The sequence below is a fragment of the Ahaetulla prasina genome, chromosome 2 (assembly GCF_028640845.1).
Source record: "Ahaetulla prasina isolate Xishuangbanna chromosome 2, ASM2864084v1, whole genome shotgun sequence".
Taxonomy (NCBI): Eukaryota; Metazoa; Chordata; class Lepidosauria; order Squamata; family Colubridae; genus Ahaetulla; species Ahaetulla prasina.
The window spans coordinates 289297368-289313846 of record NC_080540.1 but is presented as its reverse complement, the minus strand read 5'-3'; the positions used below and the strand labels follow the sequence as shown (position 1 = coordinate 289313846).

Here is a 16479-nt window from a genome sequence, read left to right as displayed (position 1 = left end):
AATAGAATAGAATATCGAAAGAACAGAACAGAGCAGAACAGAACAGAATAGAATAGGGGTTTCCAACCTTGCCAATTTTAAGCCTGGCCGACTTCAACTTCCAGAATTCCTCCGCCAGCAAAGCTGCAAAGCAAAGCTGGCTGAGGAATTCTGGGAGTTGAAGTCCGCCAGGCTTAAAGTTGGCAAGGTTGGAGACCCCTGGAATAGAATATCGAAAGAACAGAACAGAATAGAGCTGGAAGGGATCTTGGAGGTCTTCTAATCCAACCCTTTGCTCTGGCAGGAGTCCCTATACCATTTCGGACATATGGCTGTCCAGTCTCGTCTTAAAAACCTCCAGTGATGAAGCGCCCGCAATTTCTGAAGTATTTGAGGGACTTCCACAAAGAAGAGGGAGTCGATTTGTTTTCCAAAGCACCAGAAGGCAAGACAAGAAACAATGGATGGAAACTAATCAAGGAGAGAGAATCAACCTGGAAATATGGAGAAACTTCCTGACAGTGAGGACGATTAACCAATGGAACAGCTCGACTTCAGAAATTGCAGGGGCTCCATCGTTGGAGGTGGCCAAGTGTGATTGGACACACAAGGAATTTGTCTTGGTGCATATGCCCTCAGTGTACATAAAAGAAAAAATACGTTCATCAAAGTACAACATTTACAACACAATTGATGGTCAGTATATCAATATAAGAGGGCCGTGAAAATATTTGCAGATCCCTCGCATCCTGGACATAAACTGTTTCAACTCCTACCCTCAAAACGACGCTATAGAGTACTGCACACCGGAACAACTAGACACAAGAACAGTTTTTTCCCCGAAGGCCATCACTCTGCTAAACAAATAATTCCCTCAACACTGTCAAACTATTTACTGAATCTGCACTACTATTAATCTTCTCATAGTTCCCATCACCAATCTCTTTCCATTTATGACTGTATGACTATAACTTGTTGTTGGCAATCCTTATGATTTATATTGATATACTGACCATCATTTGTGTTGTAAATGTCGTACTTTGATGAACGTATCTTTTCTTTTATGTACACTGAGAGCATAGGCACCAAGACAAATTCCTTGTGTGTCCAATCACACTTGGCCAATACAAAATTCTATTCTTCTATTCTATTCTATAAATCATAAGGATAAATCATATATAAATCATAAATCATATATATAAATAAATCATATATATAAATATATAAAGGATAAATCATATAAATCATAAGAATGGGATAGGCACTTGTCTGGAATGGTATAAGATCTCCTGCTTGAACAAGGGGCTGGATTAGAAGACCTCCAAAGTCCCTTCCAGTTCTGTTCTGAAGTGTAATAGATTAAAGAGGAAGAAAACTGAAGGGACAGTAAGCCTGTTTTTTCTGACTTTACTGGACCCGAACAACAGGTAGGTGATCATCTCTTTTTCCTCAAAGAGGATCCTCAAGGGAAGTTTCATATGTAAGGGAAAATATCATCGTCGTCGTCATCTGTTTAACTTTTAGAAGGATCTTGGGTATCAGTCATGGGCTGGTTGAAAAGGAAAAGGGATGTTGCATTGTATGAGGATTATGCAGAATTGCACAAAAGAATCATGCAGGTTCACACAACACAGATTAGCGAAATAATCAGAGTTCACAGAGGCTATTATGCCCAAAGAAATCACATTAGAACATTATTAGATACATGCAGATTAGTGCATAGGAAATATTAGATACATAGAGGTAAATTATGTTTACATACCTTTCAAAAGATTATAAAAAAGCTAAGAAGGAAATGAAAAGATCAGAACACATCCTCTGTAGCAGTCAATACCCAGATAATCAGGAATTAACACCAGACAAACAAGCAAACAGAAAACAATTCCCTTATTAAGGAGCTATCAAGGAGAAAACAACATCCCCAACCACACTAGAAGGCCAAGCAAACAGGGAGCAAATTCCACACTTACTATCATGTTACCTGGTCAGGTAATGAAACATTTGCAAATACAGTTAATCCTCAAGCAACAAATCTAATTGAGGCCCCCAGTTGTAAATTGTGACAGTCGTAAAGCAGATCACCATATGACTGGACTGGATTTTTACAACTTTTGTGGCAGTTGTTAAGCAAAACGGCCGTTGTAAAGCAAACAGGACAGTTATAAAACAAACTCATTGTTCGCCATGGGGCAGTTTTTGCCGAAAGCTAGAAATAAACACCATTGTTAATTGTAGTCATGTGACTGCAAGTTTGCTGCAAATGGTTATAAATATGGACTGCTTGCCGAGCATTTGAAATATGACCATGTGACCATGGGGGAGGGGGAAGGGACAGATATCAGAACTTTGAAGCCAGATCATAAGTCCCTTTTTCTCGGTTCGTTGTAACCTTGGTCAAATTTATGACCAAGCGACTGGTCATAAATTGAGGATTATCTATAAGCAACCAAATTCAGAGAACATCAATTACTCTACAACAGTGGTTCTCAACCTTTATAGTGCTGCGACCCCTTTAATACAATTCCCCACGATGTGGCGACCCCAATCGTAAAATTATTTTTGTTTTGAATTTATCGCGCCTGAAGCCGTATTGGCTAGCGATCTGAACTGCTTGCGATTGCCTTGAGGACGGAGGCATTAAAGCGGAGACTCCTCCCCTATTAAGTTTATCGCGCCTGAAGCCAGATTAGGCTAGCAATTGGGAGTGATTGCAGCTGGCTTGAGAGGGAGATATCAGAGCAAAGATTTTTCTCTTTTTTAATTCATCACGCCTGAAGCCGAATTCGGCTAGCAATTTGAAGAGCCTGCAGTTGGCTTGTGGAGTCAACCATTGGAGCACGATTCTTCAACTCGCAAATATACTTCCCATATTTCCGATGGTCTTAGGCAACCCTGGCAAATCGTCATTCGACCCCCAATGGGGTCGCGACCCACAGGTTGAGAACCGCTGCTCTACAAGCTATATTAAGAGGCTGGTTCTCACAACCTGCAGAGACAGTATCTGGATGGGCAGGGCACACCGAACAGAGGTGGGTTTTAGCAGGTTCTGATCAGTTCTGGAGAACCGTAGCAGAAATTTTGAGTAGTTCAGAGAACCGGTAGTAAAAATTCTGATTGGCCCCGCCCCCATCTATTCTCTGCCTCCCGAGTCCCAGCTGATCAGGAAGAAATGGGGATTTTGCAGTATCCTTCCCCTGGATTGGAGATGGAATGGAGATTTTACATTATCCTTCCCCTGCCATGCCCACCAAGCCACGCCCACCAAGCCACACCCACAGAACCAGTAGTAAAAATAATTGAAACCCACCACTGGCACTGAACTACAGTGTATGCATTGAGTAGGAATATTTCTCTGAATATATTGATATCAGACATCAAAGACAGCCATGGTAACACTTAACAGATTAACAGAGTTGGAAGGTCATCTAGTCCAGCCACCTGCCCAACCAGGAAACCCTACACCATTTCTGACAGATGGCTGTCCAGTTTCTTCTTGAAAGCTTCCAGTGATGAAGCTCCCACAACTTCCGAAGGCAACTTCTGTTCCATGGGTTGATTGTTTTCACTGTCAGGAAATTTCTCCTTATTTCTAGGTTGAACCTCTCCTTGATCAGTTTCCATCCATTATTCCTTGTCTGGCCTTCAGGTGCTTTGGAAAATAGCTAGACCCCTTCCTCTCTGTGGCAGCCCGTCATGTATTGAAACACTGCTATCATGTCTCCCCTGGTCCTTCTCTTCACTAGATTAGCCATGCCCAGTTCCTGCAACCGTTCTTCATATGTTTTAGCCTCCAGTCCCCTAATCCAGGAGTCTCCAACCTTGGCAACTTTAAGACTTGTGGACTTCAACTCCCAGAATTCCTCAGCCAGCAAAGCTGAGTTGAAGTCCGTAAGTCATAAAGTTGCTAAGGTTGGAGACCCCTGCCCTAATCATCTTTATGATATCCCCTTTGTGGTATTCACTTCAGGTGTGGAGTTTCAGCTGCTCCACCATGCCACTTGAATCCACATCAGGACACAGGCTGGTGATATGAAACAGGGGAGTTTGATTGTTCAGACAACTCTCCTGGCTACCGGCCCGTCTCTAGGTAAAATGCAAAGAGGTTGTTATGACATATGTAGCCCTGTATGACTTAGGACCCGGTCATTTGACAGACCCAGTCTGCCTTCCTTTCCTTGCATCTCTCTGGGTAGTGCTGTCTTCTGAAGAAGTTCTTCAGCTCACCTAGTTCTCTTTAAGGACGTTTGGCACTGAAGTTAGAACTTGCCTAGCAAGGTGAGAAAAAATAGATGGGCTTAAGTTTTTTGCCTATAACAGTGGTAGCCAACCTGGTCCCTATCACCCACTAGTGGGTGTTCCAGCTTTCATGGTGGGCGGTAGGGGTTTTGTCTGATACTGAAGCACTTTCCTGTTTTTTAATTTAATTGACTTTTAAAAAAAAAATTCATAGCATTAAAATTTTCATTAGGTTTTCATAATTTATGCTTCTATGTATGCAAAGTATAAATAAAAAGATAGATTTAACTACAGTAAGTTGTTTTATAAAGATTTATTCTGCCAAACTTAGCGAAAGTCCGCCATAAAGTATTTGGTAAGTAATTATTATTATATGCTTTAACTTGCTGTAACTCTGCTATATAAATTTTATAAAGTAAAGTTACTTCCCTACTTTATAAATCACCATTACTGTGGAACCGGTAGAGGATAGAAAATTTTACTACTGACAGAGATACAAAAGTGGACAGTAGGTATAAAAAGGTTGACTACCCCTGGCCTATAATATGGAGATTCTCGGTCTTCCAGGTCATGGTTGTCCCAAAAGTGCTTTTTCAAAAGGCAACTGGGCTTTGTTTAATCTTGGAGACGTTTTGCTTCCCATCCAAGAAGTTTCTTTAGTTCAGAACCAAAGAAGCTTCTTGGATGAGAAGCAAAACATCTTCAAGGAAAAACAAAGTCCAGTTGCCTTTCGAAAAAGCACCTTTGGGACTTCAGCTGTTTGTTTCCATGATCTTTTGGCAATGTTAAATAAAGAGAAGAAAGCATTTTAAGGATATTTTAAATACAAGGTGTATTTCTTTGTAGCCTTTCAAAGATATAATGGTAGGATAGGCAGCAATAAAATAAACATCACTTTTAATTATTAAAGAAAAGAGATTATTTTTCTTCATCCACTCTATCATTCTTTTTAAAAAGGAATTTCTTTTTTAAAAGGACAATTCTGCCCTCTAGTGCCTGTTCAGTTTCATTAAATGCAATAATTGTTGCTGAAGTATGATAGCTCAAAAAGTGAATTTAGATGAAAGGTAATAAATTTTCTTTTTTTTCATCTCTAGGAAAGCTGGCAAGTAAAATAAGAGTAGTTCAAAAGAAATAAAGCAAAATAATTTTGTTCAGCTTTGGTAATTTTAAAATTAGCAATGCTTACAGAAAATAAATTTGCACTGAGATTCAGAAACACTTATGTCTTTAAACCTGAATGTGGGTGGAAGTGTTATGTGAATCCAGCTGTGGTTTATAGCTTCTCATTGTTTATAAATACCGACAAGGTGGCTTATTTAAAAAATAAAAATAAACCACAGCTGAATGCAAGGTGGGAGCCCACAGGACAGGATCCTGTAAATTCACAAGAGGTTGGCTTTGTTATAATCTAAAAATGCTGTAGGAAGGGAACTTCACCTAGGCAGTGTTGAGCAAAAGGAAACCAAGCAAGGGCACATCATAATAACAAAAGACACTGGCTCAGAATTAAATCTGGCCAGGGAAAAACCCACAAACCTCAAGGCTATTTAAAAGACAATACCAAGAAATACAGGAAAGGAAATAATTAGGTCACACAGACATAGCCGACCAAATAAAGGAATAGATTAGATCAGGACAAGAGTCAATCACAAGCCTGAATAGATTAACTTCAGTCAAAGCATATGGAAAACAACTAACGGAAGGGAGAATACTTGAGGAAATCAAATCGTTAGAAAGAACAGATTAAACTGGAACGCACGCCCGAACACGAAACCCACCCACATTAACATAATCAGAAAGACAAAACACAGAAAACTTAGCAAGCACACACACAAAGGGAAATCCCATCAAGTACTCCCAAAACAAAGAAATGTAAAGGGAAAAAGAGTATAAAAAATGTACACTTACTGTATATGGTTGTCAGCTCACCCAGGAACGCGGTCCTTGCGCTTGCTGGATTCGTCTTCCTGAAAAATAAAGAAACCTCGCTTTCATGCAGCTCGCTTCGATCTCAATTCCTTCTAATAGAATAGAATAGAATAGAATTTTATTGGCCAAGTGTGATTGGACACACAAGGAATTTGTCTTGGTGCATATGCTCTCAGTGTTACATAAAAGAAAAGATACGTTCATCAAGGTACAACATTTACAACACAATTGATGGTCAATATATCAATATAAATCATAAGGATTGCCAGTAACGTTATAGTCATACAGTCATAAGTGGAAAGAGATTGGTGATGGGAACTATGAAACGATTAATAGTAGTGCAGATTCAGTAAATAGTCTGACAGTGTTGAGGGAATTATTTGTTTAGCAGAGTGATGGCCTTCGGGAAAAAACTGTTCTTGTGTCTAGTTGTTCTGGTGTGCAGTGCTCTATAGCGTCGTTTTGAGGGTAGGAGTTGAAACAGTTAATACATCGGCAACGCTCCAATCTGCTGGAGAGGAGCTCCCAGCCGGGAAATTCGAACCCATTCGGAGAACGATCTATCAATGCCTAGGCTGAAAATTGAGGGCCTATTTTGGAATGCTGGATTAGGGAGATGTGTCCATAAAATGGCCAAAAGGTGCTAACTTCCTACAACTTGAAGACAAAAAGAAAATAAAAGTATATAGCCCCAGCTAACACACTAGCTTACAATTCAGTCTCAATAAAGGAGAATATTTATAGTTCAGGGTGGAACCTGACTTGGTGCTCTCTGAGCTTGGTTGTTTTCTTGCAGATGTTTCATTACCCAAACTAGATAAAATCATCAGTGCTAGGCCCAGCACTGGTGATGTTATCTAGTTTGGATAATGAAACTTCTTGCAAGAAAACAGCCAAGCTCAGAGAGCACCAAGAACCCCTTATAATTCAATGTGCGCTGTAACTGCTGGAAACTGGAAATACAGACTTCAGAGGATAATTAGAACTTCAGAAAAAACAGTTGCTACCAACCTGCCTTCCATTGAGGACCTGTATACTGCACGAGTCAAAAAGAGGGCTGTGAAAATATTTACAGAGCCCTCACATCCTGGACATAAACTGTTTCAACTCCTACCCTCAAAACGACACTATAGAACATTACACACCAGAACAACTAGATACAAGAACAGTTTCTTCCAGAAAGCCATCACTCTGCTAAACAACTAATTCCCTCAACACTGTCAGACTATTTACTAAGTCTGCACGACTATCGTTCCCATCACCCATCTCCTTCCACTTATGACTGTATGACTGTAACTTTGTTGCTTGTATCCTTATGATTTATATTGGTATTGTTTCCTGATTCCTTATTTGTACCCTATGACTATTGTTATGTGTTGTATCATTAAATTTGTACCCTATGACCAGAGGTGGGTTTCAGCAGGTTCTGACCAGTTCTGGAGAACCGGTAGCGGAAATTTTGAGTAGTTTGGAGAACCAGTAGTAAAAATTCTGACTGGTCCTGTCCCTATCTATTCTCTGCCTCCCAAATCCCAGCTGATCAGGAGGAAATAGAGATTTTGCAGTATCCTTCCCCTGGAGTGGGGTGGGAATGGAGATTTTACATTATCCTTCCCCTGCCATGCCCACCAAGCCACACCCACAGATACTACACAGATGTAGTAAAAAAAATTGAAACCCACCACTGCCTATGATTATCATTAAGTGTTGTAAGTGTTGTACCTTGATGAAGGTATCTTTTCTTTTATGTACACTGAGAGCATAGGCACCAAGACAAATTCCTTGTGTGTCCAATCACACTTGGCCAATAAAAATTCTATTCTATTCTATTCTATTCTATTCTATTCTATTCTATTCACACCGAGAGCATATGCACCAAGACAAATTCCTTGTGTGCCCAATCACACTTGGCCAATAAAAATTCTATTCTATTCTATTCTATTCTATTCTATTCTATTCTATTCTATTCTATTCTATTCTATTCTATTCACACCGAGAGCATATGCACCAAGACAAATTCCTTGTGTGCCCAATCACACTTGGCCAATAAAAATTCTATTCTATTCTATTCTATTCTATTCTATTCTATTCTATTCTATTCTATTCTATTCTATTCTATTCTATTCTATTCTATTCACACCGAGAGCATATGCACCAAGACAAATTCCTTGTGTGTCCAATCACATTTGGCCAATAAAAATTCTATTCTATTCTATTCTATTCTATTCTATTCTATTCTATTCTATTCTATTCTATTCTGTAAACAACAATGCACTTGGGAGTTAAGTTACGGTGTCTTGTGAACACAACCCTGTGTTTGCACCAGGCTTATTTAGACAAGAAGATCTTGTTTAGAAGAAGAAGAAGAAGAAGAAGAAGAAAGAAGAAGAAGGAAAACAAAAATCATTTTCCTGGCGAGCCTGCTACTAGGAACTCTTCGGTACCTCCCTTTTTTCGTTCTGCGGCTATTTTAGCAAGTTTGCAGTAGCCTCGTCAATCAAACTAATAGCCGAGGGAGGGAGGTGAAGTTTACAGTAAGGTGTTGGTTTTCATTCTCCAGGAAATAGCAAGTTACGAGGACGTCATGTGATAAACTGGCAGAAGTTCAGTTCAGCGTCCCAGAAAAGTTCATCGCGCCAGCCAGAAACTGCGTCGCGTTTACTTTCTCTGCGTTTCTAATTCTCCCCCACCTTTCCCCCCCCTCTTCTTTCCTTTTTTTTTTTTTTGGGAAAAACATACAAAGGACAAGATGGATTTTGGGGTGATCGTTTCCAAGACCGTGCTGCTATTTATCAGTTTCCTCTTCTGGGTAAGTCTCTCTCTCTCTCTGGAAAGCTGCCATCCTTCTTACTCAAAACCTTCCTCTGAAATGAAGACGCAGCTTTTTTTTTGTTTTTAATTTTATTTTATTTAATGAATTAATACAACCGCGCGGAGGACGGTTGGGGTTTCTAAAAACCGACTAGCTGTTATTTTGCAAGAAACCTGGACAGGATGGCGGCTTGAAAGAAGCGAAGATTTGACTCCCCAAGTTTTGGCTCCGAATTAGAAAGTTTTTCTTGCCGAGTTTAACTCGGAGTTAAGCCTCAAAAGATGGTTATGGTTTTCTTTAATACGGTTCACTAACCTCTAATGTGATTCTGGCTTAGGTGTATTGTTTGAAAACTGGCCATTAGGGCTTGTTAACCATAGTTTGTCGTAGTTTGTGTAAACCCAGTTCCCGGGTTACATTATAAGCCAGTGCAATTGTCTATAGCAGGGGTCTCCAACTTTTCGGACCTCAGGGACCACTAAATTCATAATTTTAAATCCCGAGGACCGCTAATATGATTTTTTTAAAAAGATAAATAGTATTTAGTGCAATATTAAAAATGCAAATAATTTTTCTGCGGACCACCAAAATTTTCTCGAGGACCACCAGTGGTTTACGGACCACTGATCGGTGACCACTGGTCTAAAGATATTCTTTAGATGCAGTCTGACATCTCTGGGGTATAAATTAATTTTTACCTTCTTCTTTTTTTCCTGTTGCAACTGGAATTTTCCATCATTTAGGGGTGAGATGTACTCATTAAGAAGCTGGACTATTTGTGATACCTTCCTTTAACTAAGATCCATTTTGTTTAAGCCTTCTTCCAAAAGAACCAGGTTACAGGATGATAGCCTCCTGAAGTTCTTGCTGCTTCTGCTGATCCTTAGCAGCAAAATTTAGGTGGAGTAATTATTTTTTTTTGTCTGAAATCATGAATTGCTTCTCCATTCAGAAGAGGTAGTAGCAGACTGAGTGAAGAAGATAAGTACTTTGTCAGTAGAAACCCAAGTTCTAGTTCCAGAGTAAAAGCCACTGAAGCAGTGTTTAGTGGCAACTCCAAGAAAGGTGGATTTGAACTCCCAAAGTTTCCAGTCAACTGTAAGATAGTTGGATTTTTGCTTCCAGAGTTGCCAAGCCAACTGGTGGGGTTCACCTCCTAAATCCCCCAGCCAAATTTAAGATAGATGGCTTTTAGTTTCCAGTTCCTAGCCAACTTTAAGATAGGTGAAATTCACTTCCCAGAATTCCCCCAGCCAGCTTTACTGTGGAATTGAGAAGACTGAAAAACACTGCAATATTATTGTTCAGGAATTGAACATAAAGGATTCCAAATTAAATCCTAATTCTTGACTATAATTTTACATCACCATTGGGTGATTTTGGATTTTGGATGCAGGGAATGTGGATCTCCCAACCAAAAATATACCTCACGGGGATGTTGTGGGGCTAAAATACAGTGAATAATGCCTGTTGTGTATGTTTCCTTGAATTCTTAGAGAAGTTGTGATGATAAATCAACCAGTGCCTATCATAAGGAGTAAACCATATAAGGTTTTACAGCAGGATTGTGGAAGAAATGACTTTGGGAATAAGGAAGAAAAATGACTTTGAGTCAATGGTTACTCAGAAACTGAGCTTCAAAAAAAACCTGGAGAATTGAGTCCTTTCCCACATCCATCCACCCTATCCCCCCCGTCCCCCAAAAAAGCTTTGTTATGTGATCTTAAGTGGATGCTATTGTGAAACAAGTGAGATTAGTAATGGTTGCAGATTTATTGAAAATCATCAATCTATTAGTACTGGTTCTCAATTTCGGCAGCTAGTATGGTAGTAGGTGGGGAATTCTGGGAGCTGAAGTCCACAAATCTTATACGTTGCTGAATTTGTACATTCTGTTTCAAGTTCAACTCTGAATTAAGTGTACATTAATTACAGTTAATGAAATTTAGTTAGTGACGGGTGTGGATGCTGTATATTGTAAATAAAGGGGAAAAGAACAGGGTATGTTGGGTTTAAAGCAGTATTTCTCAACCTTTGCAACTTTAAGGTAGGTAGATTTAAACTTCCAGAATTTCCCAGCTACCATGCCGGCTGGGAAATTCTGGGAATTGAAGACCATCCATCTTAAAGGTTGCTAAGATTGAGGAATACTGGCTTAAAGACAAGAAGGCTAAGGGGAAACATGTGAGCACTAATTGGAAAGAGGTTGTGAATTTATTTTTCATAGTTCTAGAGGACAGGACAAGAATTACGAGTGCAGTGATGACTAACCGTCGCATGCCAAAAGTGGGGGGAGCACGGGGGGGGGGCTGCATGCGTATGTGCCCACACCCATAATGCAATGTCCCTGCGCATGCCCTATCTCCCTGTGCATTCGTGTGCGGCACCCCATGGCCAATTTTGGGCCTAGTAGGCCTCCATGAAGCCACCTGGGACCAAAAATGGGCCACTGAGGGGGGGGTGCATGCACCTGCATGCTCCCCACTCCCACGCCAGAGACCAATAAATCAACTGGCTGGCGGGAGGCGTGCAGGCATGCGCGGTGGAGCTGAGCTGGGCAGCAGCTCACGTGCCCTCAGAGAGGGCTCCACATGCCACCTCTGGCATGGTGCTAGTGAATGGAAGTGTTACAGGAGGAGATTCAAACTCTAAGGAAGAACTTTGAGACTATTAAGTAGTGGAACAGCCTGCCTTTCAAAGTTGTGGGTACTCCATCACTGGAAGCATCAAGCAAAGTTTGGGCCATTTGTCTGAGATGGTATGGAGAATCCTGCCCTGGGCTGTGTGTGTGTGTGTGTGAGAGAGATTAGAAGGCCTTCAAAGTTCCTTCCATCTCTGATTCTAACAAAGAGCCAAATCTCCACTTCAGATAAGGAATAGCAGTGTTTATTGTTGTTTATATCAGTTGCTAGTATATTAGCTTCCTTCTGCTTTCAAATCTGTAATTCCTCCATTAGAAGAGAGTTTCTAATGTATGGTTCTCTGTATGTTGATACACAGAGAGCTCCAGTAGTCCCCTGGTAGTGGTGAAGTGAAGTTTGTCAGTATCATTTAGCAGGACCAATGCTATTCAGAATGGCATTAAGACAACAGTATGTATAATAATTGTCTTCTGTATAAATGAATGGAAATATTCTGTCATTTCTCTAGCATGTCACAACTCTAGCAACTAGGCCAGTCTTCTTTAATCTGGTTGACCCTCTCCAAGTTTCTTGGACAAATGCCCTTCAAATTCTCAGCTAGCTGGTTGGGTAAGAATGGGTTATCTAGCTTTAAGCAGGCTAGATAACCTTCTAGGATAGGTTCCTTCTGCAAGTCGTCTGATTGAAGGCTTGCAGAAGGAACTCATCCATCTGTTGATGTCCCTTGCCAAATTAACTTCCACAAATGAGACAGGAAAAATGAAGAAAGTAAGTTATGGATGTGAAGAACTCAAAATACCAGACAAAGAGGAAATCACAGTTTGGGTACCCTTGTTGGATTGCTGATTCATTTCCACCAAAGCTGCTCATAAGTTGTTGACTTTGACTGGGTCCAAAAAAGCTAAGCTGGGTTGGACCCAATTACCCTTGGGATTGGACTTGGAAATCCCAGAGCTATAGATTAGAAAGTTGAAAAAAAAATCTCAAAAGGCAATGGCAAAGCACTTCCTCACAAGAAAATTGCATGTCAGTGTGGTTCATCAGAAGTCAAGCATGACTTGAAGATGGTTTGACTTTTAAAGGAGAAACAGGATGCATCTGTTGCTGATCTTACTAACCGCCGTCTTCTCACACTGGTTGCCCGCACCATCTTGCGTCATCTTTGGCAATAGTGGTGAAGACCACATCTGCTGTTTTAGGATTGCAGGCACTGGGGCTGTTTCTCAGAATCTGGATTCCTGAATAATCCCATATGCTCAGCAAAGGGTTGGTTTTCATTTTTGACAGAAAAACAAAAACAAAATGTAGGGTTCTCCACAGTGGGGGGAAAATATTTGCTGAACCTTATAACCACTCAAAGTGTGTTAGGTGCTCAAAACTGAACTTTTATACAAACATTCATATACAGGATGGTTATGAATTCCTTACAGCTGCATGACAACTTCGAACCGAAACTGGCAGACAGCTATTTTTCTGTTTCTCAGTTGCCACACAGAGAGGGATGAGGGGGAGGGGATTGGAATAACTGACTAGACACAACAGAGAGCATTCTCCTGAGAACCAAGGTCATCTCTTACTTGCAGCGGATAAGGTGAGGGAAGGAGTGCCTGGGGAACCTGCCACTTAACCCAGTTGGCCAAGATGACCTGTGACACTTGGGGATGGTGATTATTTCCTAGTTTAATTATACTGTAATGGCGGGAAAGATTTAGAATTGGTTTACCTTTGAAGCTGTGCTGATATGGTGTACCCAAATAAAGAAGACCTTTGAGAAGGAGCCCAGTCTCAAAGAGTTCTGATTTGCTTGGGTTCATTAGTTGGAGCCTTGACACAGTGATTCCCAGCCTTTGCAACTATAAGATATCTGGACTTCAACTCCCAGAATTCCCCAGACATGCTTTGCCAATCTAACCTAATAATAATAATAATAATAATAATAATAATAATAATAATAATAATAATAATAATAATAATAATAATAATAATAATAATAATATCAGAGTTGGAAGGGACCTTGGAGGTCTTCTAGTCCAACCCCCTCCCCAGGCAGGAAACCCTACACCATTTCAGACAAATGGCTATCCAACATTTTCTTAAAAATTTCCAGTATTGGAGCATTTACAACTTCTGCAGGCAAGTTGTTCCACCGATTAATTGTTCTAACTGTCAGGAAATTTCTCCTTAGTTCTAGGTTGCTTCTCTCCTTGATTAGTTTCCACCCATTGCTCTCCAGATTATCATTGCAATTTTTAAAACCATTGTTACTAGGCTCTTTTTTAAATCTTTTTAATCTTTGGAACCTGACTTTTGTCCGTCAATTATATATCTATCTATCTTTGTTTTTGTGGTAGAACTGACATAAATCAATAAAAGAATGGATGGGATATCCATGAAAGAATTCTCTGGAATTGAGTTCAAGGACACCTTGATTTAACTCTGTACTGGGTTACTAAGGCATGGACTATTTTTCATAGGACACTGAAAGGAACCTCATTATTTGCCATTGTTTGTCTATATCAGCGTTTCTCAACCTTGCAACTTTAATGTGTATGGATCTTACTCCCAGAATTCATGTATGGATCAACTCCCATACTGGCTGGGGAATTCTGGGAGTTGAAGTCTGCTCGTTTTAAAATTGTTCAGTTTGAGAAATACAAGTCTACGGTGTTAATGAAAGTTTGTGTTCATTAGCTACGGAGCAGGCAGGGGTCTCCAACCTTGGCAACTTTAAGCCTGGAGGACTTCAACTTCCAGAATTCTGGGAGTTGAAGTCCTCCAAGCTTAAAGTTGCCAAGGTTGGAGACCCCTGCTATGGAGCATCTCTCACAACATGTGGTTGGGGCATACAAATGTTCTACCAGCCCAAAATTAGAATGGAGTTCTACTCCCTCTTGTTCGTTTCTTGTTCAGTGTAGGAATCCAAATTCAGGGAGACCGCCATCTCCCTATGGAACCGAATTTTCATCTGTCGTCGATGGGAATTATCTTTTCTGTAACTGGACACCCCCTCATGGTATTTAGAAGTACTATCATGTTCCTTCTTTTGTCAGCGCTAACTATCCTCAGCTTTCAATTTCCAGCCTGCCCTTGTTCCTCTCATTCCTCTCTTCTATGACTCTGTTCCAGTTTATCTAAGACCTCTTTAAATTATGTAGCTCCAAACAGGAGACGGATGAAGGTCAGAGCTGATAAATGCAGAATGCAGTGGCACCATTACTGTGTTTCCATAATTAGGGACACTTTGCTTCTATTCAACTGCCTCTTTGTCTTCTTCTCATTCTTCCTTCCCTGCTGAAAATTCCCCTGGCGTTACAAAGAAGATCTTGTTTTCTAGATGCCACTGCAGGGCAGGATGGGAGAAGGGGTTGCTAAAAGGAGGAAGGTCCAAATCAGCTCTGAAGGAGCAGCGTGCCAGACCTGAAGGTTTGATCTTGCACGCTTATCTCCATGGAATATGTCCATCCCCAGCCTGCTTGAATTGTTCACACTTAAGAGGAAGGTTGAGCAGGGCTGCTAGCTGAGAAAAATTCCCTCTTCTGATCTTCACTGGGATTTATGACCTTCTGAAGCAAAGCTTGTGGAAAGAACAAGGCCTTTAAGCTTCTGCATTTGACAATCTGGTGCAAGGAAGATCTTCACAATTGATGCAGTGTTTTATCTTCAAACCCGATCAGGGTGTATGATGGCACAGTCGCCCTCTCTGTGCCAATGCAAAGATGCCGAAATTAAAGGAACTAAATGAAGCTGTTCTGCAATTTCCATATCTACTTCTCTTTTTCAAGTTAAATTTAAATCACAGCTATAAGGTGGAAATTTCCGGAAGAAAGAATCACATCCACTCTTGTTAGTTTTTACATGGCATTTATGGAAATCACCTTAGCTTGGATTGGAACTGCCACAGATTCCTAATTGAAACTACATTTTGAATATATTCTTATGTACATTTCACAAAGGGAAGGAAATGGGAGGGATGTAGGGAAGGAAGGAAGGAAGGAAGGAAGGAAGGAAGGAAGGAAGGAAGGAAGGAAGGAAGGAAAGAAAATTTAGGGAATCAGTTGTCTTAGGCCCGTGATGGCAAACCTGTAGCATGCGTGCCGGAAGTGGCATGCAGAGCCATTTCTCCAGGCATGCGAGTTATTGCCTGTTGCTCTTCCAGGTTCTGGTACGCTGGCCAGCTTGTCTTTACATGTGCGGGAGCGCCGGAAACCAGAAGAGTAGCCACCCAGTGCACATGCGCGCAACAGGAAAATGATCTTCCTGTTTCCGGCACACACATGCATACCGGCCAGCCAGTCTTTGCTCATGCATGTGCACCAGAAACCGGAAGACCAGGTAGCCGGTGCGCATGCCGAAAACCAGAAGATCATCTTCCTGACGTGGGCATGCGCACTGGGCAGCTGCTCTTCCGGTTTCTGGCACTCCCCCACGCGCGAAGACCAGCTGGCCAGTTTCGGCCCTCGGTGCCGAAAATGTTCGCCAACACTGTCCTAGGCCAGGGGTCTGCAAACTTGGCTCTTTTAAGATTTGTGGACTTCAACTCCCAGAGTTCCTCAGCCAGTTGAAGACCACAAGTCTTAAAAGAGCCAAGTTTGCAGACCTCTGGTCTAGGCCATTATCCTAGGTCTGGCCCCTGTCAGATTTTTTTTCAAAGTATACATATTGTTAGCTGGACTCTCCTTTGGGTTTTGTTTTCTTGTATAATGCAATATTTTATTTTCTATTTTGTTTGGTTTTATTGTGCACTGACCAGAGTCATTTTGGAGTCAGGCGGTGCCTAAATTGAACAAATTACATTAAAATTAGATCTAGTCCAGATCTCTTCAATTCAGCAGGCTGTGGATGTGTTGCAGCTCTCAGAATTCTTGTTTTTCTGTAGGA

At 40.9% G+C, this 16479-nt stretch overlaps 1 protein-coding gene across 1 annotated transcript in view; it reads left to right on the top strand.

Moving 5' to 3' along the window:
• The first annotated feature begins 8702 nt into the window (after positions 1-8702).
• Positions 8703-16479, top strand: part of LOC131192116 (tetraspanin-36-like) — a 37735-nt gene continuing 29958 nt past the window's right edge. Inside the window, exon 1 of the mRNA XM_058170953.1 lies at positions 8703-8956. Within this exon, the coding sequence (XP_058026936.1) occupies positions 8897-8956 (60 nt within the window). The 5' untranslated portion in view covers positions 8703-8896. The remainder of the gene's footprint in view (positions 8957-16479) is intronic.